The sequence below is a fragment of the Populus alba genome, chromosome 13 (assembly GCF_005239225.2).
Source record: "Populus alba chromosome 13, ASM523922v2, whole genome shotgun sequence".
Lineage (NCBI taxonomy): Eukaryota > Viridiplantae > Streptophyta > Magnoliopsida > Malpighiales > Salicaceae > Populus > Populus alba.
Window position 1 is genome coordinate 10,757,397 of NC_133296.1, and position 18,207 is coordinate 10,775,603.

The 18,207-nt window shown below is 35.3% G+C and overlaps 1 protein-coding gene and 1 pseudogene across 1 annotated transcript; both read left to right on the top strand.

The window, feature by feature from the left end:
- Positions 1-8,939: 8,939 nt before the first annotated feature.
- LOC118045247 (putative receptor protein kinase ZmPK1) lies at positions 8,940-11,481 on the top strand. The gene has a single exon (XM_035053829.2). It carries the CDS (start codon positions 8,962-8,964, stop codon positions 11,323-11,325), a length of 2,364 nt encoding a protein of 787 aa, XP_034909720.1. The 5' UTR covers positions 8,940-8,961; the 3' UTR covers positions 11,326-11,481.
- A 2,584-nt stretch (positions 11,482-14,065) lies between these two features.
- Positions 14,066-16,419, top strand: LOC118045245 (putative receptor protein kinase ZmPK1; annotated as a pseudogene).
- The last annotated feature ends 1,788 nt before the right edge of the window (positions 16,420-18,207 follow it).

An 18,207-nucleotide genomic window follows, 5' to 3' on the forward strand; every position in this document is an offset into this window, starting at 1 on the left:
TTCCTTTCATCGATGAAATGCTAGAATGACTGGCAGGTAAGTCATTTTTCTATTTCTTAGATGGGTTTTCTGGTTATTATCAAATTGTTTTAGCTCATGAAAATTTGGAAAATACAACATTCCCTTGTACATTTGGGACCTATGCTTAAAGATGTATGTCTTTTGGATTGTGTAATGGCCTTGGTACATTTTAGAGATGCATGATGAGCATGTTTTCTTACTTGATTGAAAATTGCATTAAAATTTTTAGGGATAACTTTACTGTTTATGGCAATTCTTTCGATCAGTGTTTAAATCATTTGACCAAGGTTTTGAAATGATGCATTAACACCAACTTGGTTCTAAATTATGAAAAATATCATTTCATGGTCCAACAAGGAATTGTTTTGGGTCATGTTGTTTCAGCTAGACATATCGAGGTTGATAAGACCTAGGTTGATTTAACTACAAGCTTACCATATCCTACTAATATTAAGGACATTCATAGTTTTCTTGGCCATGCAAGTTTTTGCAAGAGGTTCATCAAAGACTTGCCAAAAATTGCGCAACCATTGTCAAGGTTGTTGTAAAAGGATGTACCTTTTGATTTCAAGGAAGATTGTTAAATAACATTTGATAAATTAAAGACATCGCTCACTTCAGCGCCAATTATACAACCTCCAAGTTGGGATATGCCATTTGAGATCATATGTGATGCTAGTAATTATGTTGTATGAACTATACTTAGCCAACCAAAGGAAAATAAAAGTCATGTCATTTGATATGCGTCAAGGACACTAAATTTTGCTCAATGCAACTATTCAACCACCAAAAAGGAGCTTTTAGCTATTGTATTTGTCATAGACAAATTTAGATCATATTTATTAGGATCTAAAGTGATTGTTTTTTCTGATCATGTTGCCCTCAAATATTTATTGGTAAAGAAGGAATCCAAACTGAGGCTCATACGCTAGATTCTTTTGTTGCGAAGTTTGATTTAGAAATTAAAAACTGAAGAGGAGCTGATAATTCTCTGGCATATCATTTGAGCAGACTTATGTGTGGGGAAGAACCATTGCCTATTGCTGAGACATTCCCTAATGAGAAGCTATTGCATCTATAAGGTAAGGAACCTTGGTTTGTTGATATGGTAAATTTCATAGTTACTGGAATGTTACCTGATGATTTGAATAAGGCAAAGAAAGACAAAAAAAAACAATGACTCTAAGTATTATAAATGGGATGAACCATACCTTTGGAAAATAGGTTCTGATCAGATTGTTCATCGATGTGTAACTAATGATGAAATTCATTCCATTCTTACTTATTGTCATAATCATACATGTGGAGGGCATTTTGGACACAAAAGAACAGCTAGGAAAATCTTAGACAATGAGTTTTATTTGGAAACTCTTTTTAGGGATGCTTACCAATTTTGCAAAAGTTATGAAAAATGTCAAAAAATGGGTTGTTTATCTCATAGGAATGAAATGCTACAAACTCCTATTTTATATTGTGATATTTTTTATGTATAGGGCATGGATTTTATGGGACCCTTTCCTAGTTCTTTTGATTTTCGTTACTTTTTGCTTGTTGTGGATTATGTTTCAAAATGGATAGAAATAAAGGCTGCCCGTACTAACGATTCTAAAGTTGTTGTAGGATTTCTCAAATCTAACATTTTCAGTAGGTTTGGAATTCCAAGATCAATGATAAGTGATCAAGGCACCCATTTTTGCAATCAAACTGTTGAAGCATTGATGTGAAAATATGGAGTACATCATTAAGTAGCCACAACTTACCACCTACAAACCAACGAACATGCTAAGGTTTCAAACCGAGAAATAAAGCACGTCTTGGAAAAGCTGGTGAACCCCAACAAAAACAAAAAAAAATGATGATAATAAAACGTAGATACTTTGGTTTCGTAGCCTCCCTAACTTAAGCAATTAAGCCCGAAGGGGTGTTTTAACACCTAATACCCTAAAGTCAACTGACTTGGGAGTTATTGGCCGAACACTTATTACATGGATTGAGGAGAAAAGCTTAAGGGAATCAAACATTGCACTATCTACGTATCAGTATCTGCAACCCGAGTTACTAAGCTCGAAAAGGTGTTTTAACACCTAATGCCCTAAGACCAACTAGTCTGGGAGTCATTAGCTGAAAGCTCGTTATATGAGTTAAAGATGCATTGTGTTTTAAGTTCTATGTATATTAAAAAGAGAGAGAGATAATAATCCTAACCCAAGGAAGTTAACCTTAAACATTAGAACAAAATATTGTTTTTTTTTTCAATAAAAGCCCTATTATCTATGTTTTCATACATTGAGCACATAAAAAAAAAGGTTTGTTAATATTTTGTTTAAAAGGTATTAAGCAAATATATATAAATTTAATGAGGGTTTGTTTATCTAAATAGATTAATAGAAGTTGAATGATGAATTCCTTGCTTTGTGAAATTTTCAAATTGTTTTTCTATTTTAACCCTTTGATTACTAGGGACTAGTAATAAGCTAGTTAGGGGGTGTGATTAGTACTTAAAAGTGCATTTTTATCAAGGTTTTATATCATCATTTTGCACTTGAAGTATCAATAACTCCTTAACGAAAGCATGTTTTATAATAACAAGTCTGATACTATAAGATACCTTTAATTTATGGTAAATGTTCATCTTAAATGCAAGCCTATCACATAAATCAAAGGATTGATTGATGAGTTTAACTACTAAAATTTAAATGACAAAGAGAGGGCCAAACTTAGAAAAGAGATACTGGTTTAATACAAACTAGAACACTATTCAGTCCTTAGGTCATATTTGGAGCTATAGATCTTGGATTTAGGTCTACTCTATATGGATGAAAAGCTAAGACATAGGCCTAAAACTTTCATGAGGAGTCCAAGATTTAAAAAGGCCGTTTTCAAGTCCAGATTATAGTGACAACAGAGAAGTCTAAATCTGTCCTGCAGCCCAAACATTATTCAGTATTCAGCCCATATCTCAAGTTCTAGAAGTCCAAATGACCTCAATTTTTTTTCCTGGAAAGCTGAGACAATTTCCTAGAACTTTCAAAGTTAAGTCTGTTCAAATTCTGATGTTATCAATAATGTTTTGTTCATACAAGAAGATAAGGATTGTTACCAAGTCAAGATGTGGCCACCCACTCAACAATTAGTCATCAAATCAATAGTTCTAAATTTTGGCCTATAAAAGAAGGCATTTGCCATGCATTTAGGCATATTGGTGTTCAAATCAAGATTATGCTCTTGCTCTCTTTCTTTGTATTTTGTAATGTTTAAGCTTTATTTGATGTTATATTAATCTTTTATTTATGCTTTTCATTTCCTTTCCTTTATTTGTATAAATATGCTCTTATCTTGTTTATTTATGTTTCTTTCTTTCATTATGTTTAGCTAAATCTATTATGTCAAGGTGAAAAGGTTAAACTAATAGTCAAGAATAAGTATAGTATAAACTCAACATGGACTTTAATGCTTGATATTAACATGTTTTATATTTATTATCTTGCTCACTCTTAATATCTTATTTATTAAATGGTTACTCTAGATTTGTGTTGAACAACCCTTGGTACAACAGATGCTTAGCACTTTCATAGCCCAACCGTATGGTACAACCTACACCTGTGCTATGAAAAGAAATTGATTTGTTGTTAACATAAGTTATCACCATGAATACCTTATAATATTTACAAGTATGGCATTACTCGAATAAGATAATTAATGTAATCATGTGAACAATTATAATCTGATTGAAACCTCATTTGTGTGTGGTTTCCAGTTGAGTAATAAGAGTTTATACGATACTTGTTTGAAGTACCATTAGTGGATCCTCTTACCTTGACATTTATTTTTATTATTGTTTAATCATTACATCAATCTTACATCTCAAAGCTCTCTTTATTATTACTATTATTATTATTAATATCATTACTACTACTACTACTACTATTGTTATTATTAGTATTAATATTATTATTGTTGTTGTTGTGTTGTTGTTATTTATAATTTATATAGTTAACGTCCATGTGGTTCGACCCCGGTCTTTCCGGGTTATTTATTACTTCGACACTCCTGCACTTGGGAGAAGACATCATTCTTTTAGTCATGTCAAGTTTTTGGCGCCGTTGCCGGGGAGAGTTTGGTCATGTACATTAAGTGGTCGACTTTGTAGGGTATCCTCATCATTTTCAGAAAATATGACAGAAGAAGATAATCAATCGTTTCATAATGAGAATAATTGTATGAGAACATTTAGAGACCACATGAATCCCACGAGAACAAGTGCACCCTCATGCATAGTTTTCCCTCCTCATGCATCCCATTTTAATTTTAAACCAGGCATTATTCAACTTTTACTTTCTTTTCATGGTTTAGACCTAGAAAATCTATACTTGCATTTAAGGGAATTTAAGGAGGTCTGTAATACCTATAATGACTCAAATTGTAGCATAAATACCATTAGATTAAAGCTTTTTCCTTTTTCATTAAAAGATAAAGCTAAAACATGGCTACAAAATTTGAGACCAGGATCTATTCGTGCTGGGATGAAATGCAACAATAATTTTTAAAGAAGTTTTTTCCGTCTCACAAAACAAACTCTTTTAAAAGACAAATCATCATTTTTACTCAAAAGCCAGGAGAAACATTTTACTAATGTTGGGATAGGTATCGAGACTTACTTAATACTTGCCCTCATCATGGTTTTGAAACATGGAGATTGGTTTCATATTTTTATGAAGGTTTAACACCTAGAGATAGGCAAATGGTTGAATTAATGTGCAATGAAACTTTGGAAGATAAAGACCCTAATGAAGCAATGGAGTACCTAGACTTGCTAGCCGAAAATGCTCAAAATTGGGACACTACAGGTACTTATGAGGCACCAAGTAAAACTCAACCTCATACATCTAGTGGAGGTATGCACAACCTTAGGGAAGATCATGACCTCCAAGCCAAGTTTGCATCTTTAGCTAGAAAAGTCAAAGCACTTGAATTGAAAAAGAGTGCTCAATTAAAATCTATTCAAGACATTGTGTGTCAAATCTGTGAAACCAAGGAACACTCAACAAATGATTGTCCAACTTTGCCTTCTTTTAGGGAATGCCTCCATGAACAAGCTCATGCTTTAAATAGTTTCCAAAGGCCTAATCATAACTCATACTCACAAACGTATAACCCTAATTGGAGAAATCACCCAAATTTCAGTTGAAAAAGTGATAGCAACAATACACAAACTTCACAACCACCATTTCAAGCACACCATAATTTCTAAAATTCTCATGGATATGCACCTCCTTATGCTCCACCTCCTAGAAGAAATCTTGAGGAAACATTGCATGCATTCATTGAAAAGCAGGAGACAATCAACACTCTACTTGCTCAAAGCATGACAGATTTTAAAGATACTCTTGCAAAATTAACATCAGCTCTCAGTTTTCAAGAGAAAGGTAAGTTTCCTTCTCAGCCACAGCAAAATCCAAAGGGGCAATACAATGCAAATGCAAGTAGTTCTAGAAGCCAACATATGGATCAATTCAAATTAATCATCACTCTTCATAATGGTAAGGTTATTGAAAAACCCACTCTTGAACCTTGTGAGAAAGAAGAAGAGTCTATCTCTGAGGGTAAGGAACAAGTTGAACGTGAACATTGCAAAGAAAAGGTTGATTCCCCACCAGCATTTCCATTTTCTCATGCTATGACCAAACAAAGAAAAGTCAATCACAACTCTGAAATCTTTGAAACTTTCAAATAGGTAAGGATCAATATACCTTTGTTGGGTGCTATTAAACAGGTTCCTTCCTATGCTAAATTTTTGAAAGATTTATGCACTGTGAAGAGAAAACTGAATGTGAAAAAGAAAGCCTTTTTAGCTGAACAAGTGTCATTCTTCAAAACAATAATGCTTTGAAATATAAAGACCCTGGTTCTATAATTTCTTGCTTTATTGGAGAACATAAAATTGAAAGAGCCTTACTTGATCTTAGAGCTAGTGTGAATTTACTTCCATATTCAGTCTTTCAAAGTCTCAATCTAGGTGAGTTAAAACCAACCTCTGTAACTCATTTACTTGCTAATAGATTTGTAAAAGTGCCTAGAGGAATAGTTGAGGATGTGTGAGTACAAGTTGATAAATTCATTTACCCTATAGATTTTGTTGTCTTGGATACACAACCTGTTGAAGCATGTAATTCAATTCCTGTCATTTTAGACGTCCATTTCTTGCCACTTCTAATGCATTGATTAATTATAAGAATGGACTAATGAAGCTATTATTTGGAAACATGACATTGGAGATGAATATTTTTAACATTTACAAGCAACCTGGAGATGATAATGATTTACAAGAAGTGGACTTTATTAAAAAATTAGTTCATGATCAATTTCAAACCACTTCCAGTGAAACTAAGATTGATGAATCTGATGATTTGTAAATGGTCTATTTTTAGGAAGAATCAAAGACATGTAATTGGAGACCACAAACTGAAGAATTGCCACCACGATCAATTGAGTCCATACCTTCAAGTGTTCAACCACCAAAACCTGAATTGAATTCGTTACTATTTAATCTCAAATACTCATTTTTGGGAGAAAATGAAACTTTTCCGGTAATAATCTCTTCCAAACTTAATGCACATCAAGAAGATAAATTATTACAGACTCTGAAAATGCACAAAAATGCATTGGGATGGACCATAACTGACATAAAAGGAATTAACCCTTTGATTTGCACACACAGAATTTAAGCCCCCTAACTAGCTTGACTATAGGAAACATAATTCAATGACTAGAAAAGATCGTTTCCCTTTACCTTTCATGGATCAAATCCTAGAAAGAGTTGTAGGTTATGAATTTTATTGTTTCCTAGATGGCTATTCAGGTTACAATTAAATTGAAATTGCATTGGAAGATCAAGAGAAGATTACTTTCACATGTCCATTTGGTACTTTTGCATATCAAAGGATGCCTTTTGGATTATGTAATGCACTAGCCACGTTTCAAAGATGCATGCTTAGCATATTCAGTGATATGGTTAAACGTTTTCTTGAGATTCTTATGGATGATTTTTCTGTTTTTGGTGATTCATTTGATGATTGTTTGACTAACTTAGAAAAGGTTTTGAGTGGGTGTGAAGAGAAGAATCTTGTACTGAATTGGGAAAAATGTCACTTTATGGTAACAAACGACATTGTACTTGGTCACATTGTTTCATCAAAAGGAATTGAGGTTGATAAATCTAAAATCGAGTTAATTGCCAACTTACCAACACCAAAATCTGTTAAAGATGTTAGATCATTCTTAGGACATGCTGGTTTTTACAGAAGGTTCATCAAAGATTTTAGTGTAATATCCAAGCCCTTAAGTAACCTTCTAACAAAGGATAATATTTTTGAATTGACTGAACATTGTGAAGAAGCCTTTGTTAAACTTAAAAACTTGCTTACTTCTGCTCCTATCATTCAACCTCCTAATTGATCATTACCTTTTGAAATAATGTGTGACACTAGTGATTATGTCATGGGTGCTGTCTTGGGACAAAGAAAAGATAAGAAACCTTATGTGATTTACTATGCAAGTAAAACTTTAAATAGTGCTCAAATGAATTACACCATCACTGAAAAAGAATTACTTGCAGTAGTATTTGCATGTGATAAATTCAGGTCTTATCTTATTGGCTCATCTGTTGTTGTTTTTAGTGATCATGCAACATTAAAATATTTTCTTTCTAAGAAAGATTCTAAGGCTAAATTGGTGCGGTGGATTTTGTTACTTCAAGAATTTGATATCATAATCAAAGACAAGAAAGGCACCGAAAATGTTGTTGCAGATCATTTGTCAAGATTGACAATAGATTCGAAATCTAACTTCACACCAATCGATGACTACTTTCCCGATGAATCTTTACTTTCCGTTTCTACAATGCCTTGGTTTGCTAATATTGTTAATTTTCTTGTTTCAAGACAATTCCTAGCTCATTGGAGTACCCAAGATAAAAGAAAGTTCTTGAACAAAGTGAAAAACTTTTATTGGGATGACCCGTATTTATTTAAATATTGTCCTGATCAAATATTTTGAAGATGCATTCCTAATAATGAGGTTAGTAGTGTCATTAAATTTTATCATTCTGAGGCATGTAGGGGTCATTTCTCGTCAAAAAAGACAACTGCAAAAATCTTACAAAGTGGATTTTACTGGCCCACCATGTTCAAGGATTCACATGCATTCTGCAAGACTTGTGAAAATTGTCAAAAGTTAGGATCTATTTCAAAACGTCATATGATGCTTTTAAATCCTATTCTTGTCATTGAGATCTTTAACTATTGAGGTATTGACTTGTTGTAGATTATGTTTCAAAATGGATAGAGGCAATTCCAAGTCAAAATAATGATCACAAAATAGTGATAAAGTTTTTGAAATACAATATTTTGAGTTGATTTGGAATCCCTCGAGCTATAATAAGTGATGGTGGAACACATTTCTACAACAAGTCATTTGATTCTTTATATATATGCTCGCGGATTTTAATAGCTTACTAAATTTTAAAGTAATTTTATTTCGTTTGGATATTTATTTATTTTCGTTATTATTTTCTGGTTTTATAAAGTTTTGGTAGTATAAAAATAAAGTCTCAATAAAATATTATATTGGTTGGAATGTTGTAAGAAAAAAATTATATTTTGTGTTATTTAAGGTTTCGACCAATCCCTTGAGATTATTCTAGATTTGCTTTATGGTTATGAAATATATTTATAGAGATTAATAAACGAACGTCTTTTTTTACGTTCAGTACTTTTATCTTGCCCCTTCAAGGGCTTCAACAGGTCTACAGTCCTTCCAACCAGCCAAAATTGAAATACCTTTGAATTCTTCCTTTGAATCTGCTTGCGTGAATCGTCACCACACATTTATAATGACATACTCCAGTGTGCAGAGGAAGCTCTATCAATTTTATCAAAACTCATGGCTATATCAATTATCTTGCTCTTTCTGCCTTTGATTTTCTTCTCTTCATTTTCATCTTCAACAATTGACAGATTAAGCGGATCCTCATCTTTATCAGTGGAACATGCAGACGATGTTTTGACTTCGCCGAATGGCGTTTTCTCGGCGGGGTTTTTCCCCGTCGGAGATAATGCTTACTGCTTTGCTATATGGTTCAGCGAGCCATATAGTGAAGGCAACCGCACCATTGTTTGGATGGCAAACCGTGACCAACCAGTTAACGGAAGAAAGTCAGAGCTTTCTCTACGTAAATCGGGTAATGCCATCATTACCGATGCTGGCCGTCTCACTGTTTGGTCCACAGATACTGTTTCAGAATCCCCTGTGTTTCTATACCTCCATGAAAATGGTAATCTTATACTACAAAACTCGGAAGGTGGTGTGCTTTGGCAAAGCTTCGATTCTCCGACAGATACTCTACTTCCTCAGCAACTACTCACCAAGGATATGCAGCTTGTTTCATCTAGAAGCCAAGGGAACTATTCTTCAGGATTCTACAAGCTTTATTTTGATGACGATAACGTTCTCCGTCTTCTGTACGGAGGTCCTGAAATCAGCGTGTATTGGCCGGATCCGGAGCTTATGAGCTGGGAAGCTTCGAGGTCAACTTATAACAGCAGCCGAATTGCTTTTCTAGATTCATTGGGTTACTTTAGCTCATCTGACAATTTTACTTTTATGTCTGCTGATTATGGAGAAAGAGTACAGAGATTATTGAAACTAGATTTCGATGGTAATATTCGGCTATACAGTCGAAAATACAGGATGGACAAGTGGACTGTTTCATGGCAAGCCATGTCTCAACCTTGCAGGATTCACGGGACTTGTGGACCTAACAGTATTTGTAGCTACGTTCCTCACTTTGGTAGGAAATGTTCATGCCTTCCAGGATTCAAGATCAGGGATCGTACGGACTGGTCATTGGGTTGTGTACAAGAATTCAATCTCACTTGTACCAGAAATGAGACAGGTTTCCTTAAGCTGTCTAATGTTGAGTTTTTTGGCTACGACTATGGCTTCTTCCCCAATTCCACCTTCGGAATGTGTGAAAACTTGTGCTTGCAGATGTGTGACTGCAAAGGATTCCAGTTCAAGTTCATCAAGCATAACTATCGCAGTAACATTCCTTATTGTTACCCAAAGACACAGTTGTTGAACGGGCAACGTTCACCAAATTTCCAAGGAGACATGTATCTGAAGGTGCCAAAAACCTTGCCTATTCAAGAAATTGGGTTAGATTGCTCCAGCACAGTTGTCAAGCAGCTGAACAGAACATACACAAAACACCAAGAAAATGCATCACTAAAGTTTGTCGTTCGGTTTGCGATGGTAGTTGGATCGGTTGAGCTCGGTGTCATTTTCATAGTGTGGTGTGTTTTTATAAGAACTCACCGGAACTCAAGCGTAGGTACGCAAAATTACAACAGAATTACCACTGGCTTCAGAAAATTCACCCTTTCAGAGCTAAAAAAGGCGACTCAAGGATTTAGCAAAGAGATTGGAAGAGGTTCTGGAGGAGTTGTTTACAAGGGGATGTTATCTGATCATAGAATAGCAGCCGTTAAGCGACTGAATGATGCTTACCAAGGAGAAGCAGAGTTCCAGGCAGAAGTTAGCACAATTGGGAAACTTAATCACATGAACTTGACAGAGATGTGGGGATATTGTGCAGAAGGAAAGCACAGGCTTTTGGTATACAAGTACATGGAGCATGGATCCTTGGCAGAACAACTCTCTTCCAATTCACTTGGTTGGGAAAAGAGGTTTGACATCGCAGTAGGGACTGCTAAAGGCCTTGCTTATTTACATGAAGAATGCCTAGAGTGGGTTTTACATTGTGATGTAAAGCCTCAGAACATACTTCTCGACAGCAACTACCAGCCAAAGGTGTCAGATTTTGGATTATCTCGGCCACTAAAAAGAGGTAGCCAAGTTAACGAAGGCTTCTCAAAGATGAGAGGAACTAGAGGTTACATGGCTCCGGAGTGGGTTTTCAATCTGCCCATCACCTCCAAAGTGGATGTTTATAGCTATGGCATGGTATTGCTGGAGATGATAAGTGGAAAGTGTCCAGCAGAGGAGATAGAGAACAGGAGGCTGGTTACATGGGTGAGAGAAAAGATGAAGGAAGCTCCTGAAATGAGCTCTTGGATAGAAATGATCATAGACCCCAAATTGGAAGGAAAATATGACAAGGGTAGGATGGAAATCCTGCTTGAGGTGGCTCTAAAATGTGTAGCTGAAGACAGAGATGCGAGACCAACAATGAGCCAAGTAGTTGAAATGATTTTGCACCAGGAAAATGATTCTGAACTTGTCTAATCCACTGTAAGCATATAATAGTCTTAATTCGTGTGTTCTCTAAGCATGTATGTCTGTGTTTCTGTGTGTGTTAGTACGAGGTAGGGATCTATGTATTTTCCTCCAGTCAGAATAATAGTATATGCTTTCCACAAGGATTTGTGTCCTTCGGAATGCTTTCAGTAGTACTGTCCTCGTGCACTAGTTTTAGTATTTATGAAAGTGATATGCGAAGAATCTCTCTTGTCGAAAACATCTCGTGTTTTGACAAAGAATTGGCCTTGGGAAGCTGGCTTTGTTGAATTCGGTAGAGTATTCTGCTTTGGTCGTCAGATCGTATGTAGACAGAAGGAAATAACCCTTCATTTCTATGCTTGAATGGGAAAGCAAACAAAACCATCATTTGAGGTTTCGTTTTTTTAGGAAGAGGAAACTTTCCATCTTTAGAGGTTAAATACTAGGGTGACTAAAAACAACGAAAAATCTATAAAACTGAAAAAAAAAATTGAAAAACTCAAACCATAAAAAAAAAATTAGAATTTTAAAAAATTCAACAGATTCGGTTTCAGTTTTGTAAGTCTAAAACTGAAAAAAACTGAATTAAAATCGAAAATAAAAAAAAAAAAAACAGAAAAAACCGAGTCTTATAAAAAAAAATCTGAGTCAAATCTAAAAAACCGAGTCAAATTGGTTTAAAATAATTTTTTTTCTAAAATAACCAAACCGAACCGAAACTAGTTGGATTGTACCGGTTTCGGTTTAGTTTTGTTTTTATTTTTAAACCAGCTTGGTTATTTTTTTTTATAAAAACCAAACCAAACTGAAAATAATCACTCCTACTAAATGCATTAAACCTCTCCAAAAGGGTGGTTTAAAAGTTTAAATATATAAATTCTAAAAAATATATAAGAAAGGGTTGTTCATGATAATTAAATATTAAAATAACAGTTATTTTTTTTTCGTAAAAGCTATAAACAAAATGCATATGCAAATGATTATTTTACTAAGAATATAATTTTTATTCTTATAAACACATCATACAAATACGGTGTATTTACATAAAATATCAATAAAAAAATTTAACGAAAATTGCAATAATATTTTTTAATGATTGTAGAATTAAAAAGAACAATTAATAAAATGTGTAGCTGAAGACAGAGATGCGAGACCAAAAATGAGCCAAGTAGTTGAAATGATTTTGCACCAGGAAAATGATTCTGAACTTGTCTAATCCATTGTAAGCTTATAATAGTCTTAATTCGTGTGTTCTCTAAGCATGTATATATATATATCTGTGTTTGTGTCTGTTAGTACGAGGTAGTGATCTATGTATTTTCTTCCACTCAGAATTATAGTATTTGTTTTCCACAAGGATTTGTGTCCTTCGGAATGCTTTCAGTAGCCTCGTGCACTAGTTTTAGTATTTATGAAAGTGATATGCGAGGAATCTCTCGTCGAAAACATCTCATGTCTTGACGAAGAATTGGGCTTTGAAACCAGGGAAGCTGGCTTTGTTGAATTCGGTAGAGTATTCTGCTTCGATCAGATTGTATGTAGACAGAAGGAAAAAACCCTTCATTTCTATGCTTGAATGGGAAATTAAAAAAAAAAAAAAACATCATTTGAGGTATCGTTTTTCAGCAATAGGAAACTTTCCATCATTAGAGGTTGAATACCTTGTAGTCTCTCACATTTCATCGAAACCAACAACTTATTTGACATGCCCTGATCCTGATGGCGACGAAATTGTGGAGGTTGGCTTGTGCTTGTGGAAGTTACACCGCTGGGAGTTGTACAAGAGCCAATGGCTCTTATTTTTGTGAGAGAGAGAACAAAAAGAATTGTACTTGTAATAATAAAAAGAGATTAAGAGAAGAGGGAGATAGAGTGGAGAGAAAGGAAAGAAAGAGAACTCAGTCCCAATCAAGTTTGATACGGAAGTTGACCTAACAAAGTGTGGGCCTCAACTCAATTAAGTCTAGCATGGCTCAGTTGGATCTTATCTTAATTGAGTGTGAGATTAGATTGGATCAAACCCAACAAAAACAACTTTACTTTTTTTGTGTTTTTAATTTCCATCAATTGCTACAAGTAAATTTTTAATGGAATATTATTAAAAAAATACTTTATTAAAAAATAAAAGTATGAACTTGCATTGAAAGATGGTGATATTTTGATCAATATTTGTGGGAATTAAAGCCTAATTACAGAAGATATTTTGATCAATATTTGTGGGAATTAAAGCCTAATTACAGAACACCTTTCACATGGTTTGTGTACGTGATGGAGAATTTTGGTTCACCATGGTGATAACAATTATCTCAGTAACTTGCTTCAACTCTTTACCGTTTCACTTGGTTCGTCTTTGTTTTTTCTTACATCTATGTATTCATTCATCCATCATATTCTATTGTGTTTATTTTTCTAATTTGATGAAAGATGGATGCTAAAATTTATTTATTTTTATTTTAATTAAAATATTTTCATGTTCCACTTTATTTGAAAATAGTTCAAAATATTTTCTCATGTCCGGCCATTGGGGAAGAAACGATAGAAATGTAAGATGATTTCATTTATTATTTTTTAATTGGTTTAGGACCTAATAAAACACTCATAAGCGTTTAACAACCAAAATATATTTTGGTTTTTGTGTGTCATGCTTGCGTATCCCCATGTATTTTTCCCTCAAGTCGCAGAAAATGCATAAAAATATAACCCAAACTTGCTCTCATTTCTTAACTACGAAACTTCCATAAACTCCATGACTACCAAAATTTTCTTGGTTCTTCTACCACTGATATTATCCTTTTCCTTCTCAACTTCATCTTCTGATAGTTTAAGCAAAGGCTCATCTCTCTCAGTGGAGAACCTAAATGATATTTGACTTCACCAAGCTTTTCTCCGCTGGATTCTTTCCAGTAGGAGATGATGCACGTTGCTTCGCAGTATGGTTTAGTAGACCTTCCTGTGACGGGAACTGAAACTGCACTACATTTTGGATAGCAAACCGTGACCAACCTGTCGATGGAAAACAACCAAGTCTGTCTTAGTTGAAATCTGGTAATCTTGTCCTAACCGATGCCGGTCGGTTCACCGTTTGGTCTTCAAACACTTTCTCACAATCTTCAGTGAACTTGCAACTCCTTGACAATTGAAATCTCATCTTATTTTGACTTGGAGGCCAGTGTAATACTTTGGGAAAGCCTTGATTTTCCCACAGATACTCTCCTTGCGGAGCAGCCACTCGTGAAAGACAAGAAGCATGTGTCATCGAGAAGTTCAAGCAACTATTCTTCAGGTTTCTTCAAGCTTTATTTCGACAACGATAATGCTCTTCATCTTCTTTATGACGGTCCTGAGACCTCGAGCATTTATTGGCCAGATACAGTGCTGATGAGCTGGGAAGCTGGGGCGGTCCACGAACAACAGTGGTAGAATTGCTGCTGTTGATTCTTTGGGCAACTTTAGCTCTACTGATCGTTTTACTTTTATGTCAGCAGATGATGGTGTAGGGTACCATAGAAGATTGAAGATTGATTTCGATGGGAATCTCCGATTATACAGCCAGGAAGATGGGAGAGACACATGGGTTGTTTCATGGCAAGCCCTGTCTCAACCTTGTAAGATTCATGGGACTTGTGGACCAAACAGTTATTGCAGCTATGTTCCTGATTTGGTAGAAAATGTTCTTGCCTTTCAGGATTCAAGATCAAGGATCATACATAGAAGATTGAAGATTGATTTCGATGGGATCTATGATTATACAGCCAGGAAGATGGGAGAGACACATGGGTTGTTTCATGGCAAGCCCTGTCTCAACCTTGTAAGATTCATGGGACTTGTGGACCAAACAGTTATTGCAGCTATGTTCCTGATTTTGGTAGAAAATGCTCTTGCCCTCCAGGATTCTAGATCAAGGATCATACAGACTGGTCTTTGGGTTGTGAACCAGAGGTCAATCTTTCTTGTGGTGAAAATGAGACTGGCTTCCTTCAACTGACTAATGTCGAGTTTTTAGCTATGATTTTGGCTTCTATCCTAAGTAAACCCTAGAGACCTGTGAGGATTTATGCTTGCAGACGTGTGATTGCAAAGGTTTCCAGTATAAATTCATCAAGCATGACTATCCTAATAATATTCCGTATTGTTTCACAAAGACAGCATTGCTAAACGGACATATTTGGCCTAATTTCGAAGGAGACCAGGTGCATTCAAACTATTGTCTCATATAATAAAAGATATTTTCAAACTACATGATAAAAGAGACCAGGTGCATTCATCAAACAAGTTTCGTACATTGAACACTAATTTTTTTTTAATCAAATTTAATAGATCATCCATATTAAATTTGTGCATTCACAAAAAAAAAAAAAAAAAAAAAAATTAATCTAGAAAGTGAATATAAATATCCTGGTTGAATAAAATATTACTTTATACTTTTTTTATTGGATCTCTATGTCTGCCTGGAGTTGTGGTTCAACCTGCTTTTCATGAAACCAAAACCACACGGGTGCCTGTAAACAAGGTTATTTTTTTTTATTGAAATTGACTTCAGAAAATTCACGTACTCTTGAACAAAAGAAAGCAACTCGGGATTTTTGTGAAGAGATTGGAAGAGGTGGAGGAGGAATTGTATACAAAGGAATAATATCTGACGGCAGAGTTGCCGCGATTAAGCAAATTGAATCAGGCTATTCAAGGAGAGGCAGAATTCCGAGCCGAAGTTAGCATTAGCATAATCGGGAAGCTCAATCACATTAACTTAATAGAGATGTGGGGATATTGTGCTGAGGCAAAGCACAGGCTGTTGGTTTACAATTACATGGAGCATGGGTCCTCGGCAGAGAAATTATCTTAAGACTGAAAAGAGGATTGACATTGCTGTAGGAACTGCTAGAGGCCTTGCTTATTTACATGAATAGTCCGGGGTGGGTTTTACATTGTGGTGTAAAACCTCAAAATACACACCTAGATGACAACTACCAGGCGAAGCTCTCAGATTTTGGCCTATCTCGGCAATTAAAAAGATAGAGCCAAGTAGAATCAGGCTCGTCAAGGGCAAGAGGAACTCGAGGTTACATGGCTCCAGAGTAGGTTTTGAATCTGCCAATCTGACATATATATATAATGGTTACCACCATCAAATGGAATTATTTATATTTTTTGGGTTTTAAACCCGATAAATACACTCTCATCTTTCCACCTTCAAAGCACCATCACAAGTGGCTTCTTTCAACCCATTGATAATCTCCCTCCATCTATCATCTTGATCCTAATTAGATTTTTCTTTATTTTCCATCTCCATTCTGTCTTCTGAAGCGTGACACAGAATACATGTAAAGTGGAAATACTAAGAAATCGGTCCACAATTCACCAATCATTTTGGGACTTCATTTGGTCTTTTACTCCATTCCCAAAACATTTCCGATGCACACCATTCACCATGTCACCCCACCCCCGCGTCCTCATCCTCAAATCACAGCTATGTTGTCCTCCATGTTGATCACCAAAATAACAGCCTAAAGCAATAATGAATGATCTTTATGATGCACACTTGCATTCCTAGTAACATTGAAGACTCGCATGGTCACCATAAAAACTTACAAATAAACATATTAATTAGCAACTTGTGGCATGAAGTGTTGAAATGTCTGTTGCATAACTATGAGGTGCGGTAAAGAGTTGACTAGATACCAAGACACAGCTTTGAGCAGTCCTCTAAACCACACCATAGTCAACTCAATTCAAGGAAGATAAAACGGCTAATCATCTCCACAAAAAGAAAATTCATATACGATACTCTGGAGCACAAGAACTTCTGTACACTCTTTTCATTGTATTGAGGCAAGTTTAAAAATTATTCTAACCTCTCTTCAGCACCCATTTCTGGATTGCATCCATTAACTTCATCAAACCATCGAAACACACCATTCCATTGCCTCCTGTAACCTCGTGACAGTGCACACTTGTATATGCCTGCACTTGATTTAAGGAATTAACTGTGTGATGAGTACAGAACAATGAGAAAGCATTGGACAAATGCGTGTCCAATACTGGATAAATATCAAAACAGGAAGAATGCACAAGTGTGGGGCAAGCCAGCTAAGCCGGTACAGTTACTTGGCATTCAACCAAGTGATTTGAGATCAAAGCCAGCTAATACCAAGGGTCGAGGATTAATGAAGGGAGGTCTAGCCCATCATGAAAGCTGATGGGACTCCCAGTGATAAAAAAAAATATACAGGGTACAGCTAAAAATTCAGTCTGGGCAGAGAAAGGTTTATAATCACCATCACCACTTCACATGCAAGCACAAGAGCATCATCACTGCTTGTTAATCAAGGCCCGATGATATGGCCTTTTTCCTTGGCACGATCCAGATCCAGTTTAACATCACATGCATTAAACATGTTATAATTGCACTTCAAAATGGTTTCATGAAGTTTTAAATCTCAGTTTAGGAAGGATGAGATACCCTAATGCTATATTGCTACTACTAAAGGTGAAAGAGATTGTCTTTGTTAGAAAACTTGCAAGACCACGTCAAGAGTATGCAAATCTAAAAAGAGGAATAAGGTCATTAGTAGTCCAGTTCAATTTGCACAGACATGAGCCATGTTTTTATATGCTGGACCAAACCAAATCAATCAGGTCTAAATCTCAGCCCAGCCAAATTAGTCTTCAAGCACCTACCCAAACCAACAAACACTAGCTCATATTACACGAAGTGTGCTTCTTGGCACATGCTAACTTACAAATTAATGTACAAACTAAGGCAGATTATTAGAAAATTATCCTACTAAGAACATTCTATTCCAACTGCATACTTTAATTCAACTCCATTTATGATGCAAACACAATCTGTTTAAGAAAATTCATTCTATAGATTGCTAACAAATTACT

What these genes read in the sequence shown, in the direction of transcription:
- LOC118045247 (XM_035053829.2), top strand. Translation starts at nt 8,962, where the DNA reads ATGGCTATATCAATTATCTTGCTCTTTCTGCCTTTGATTTTCTTCTCT.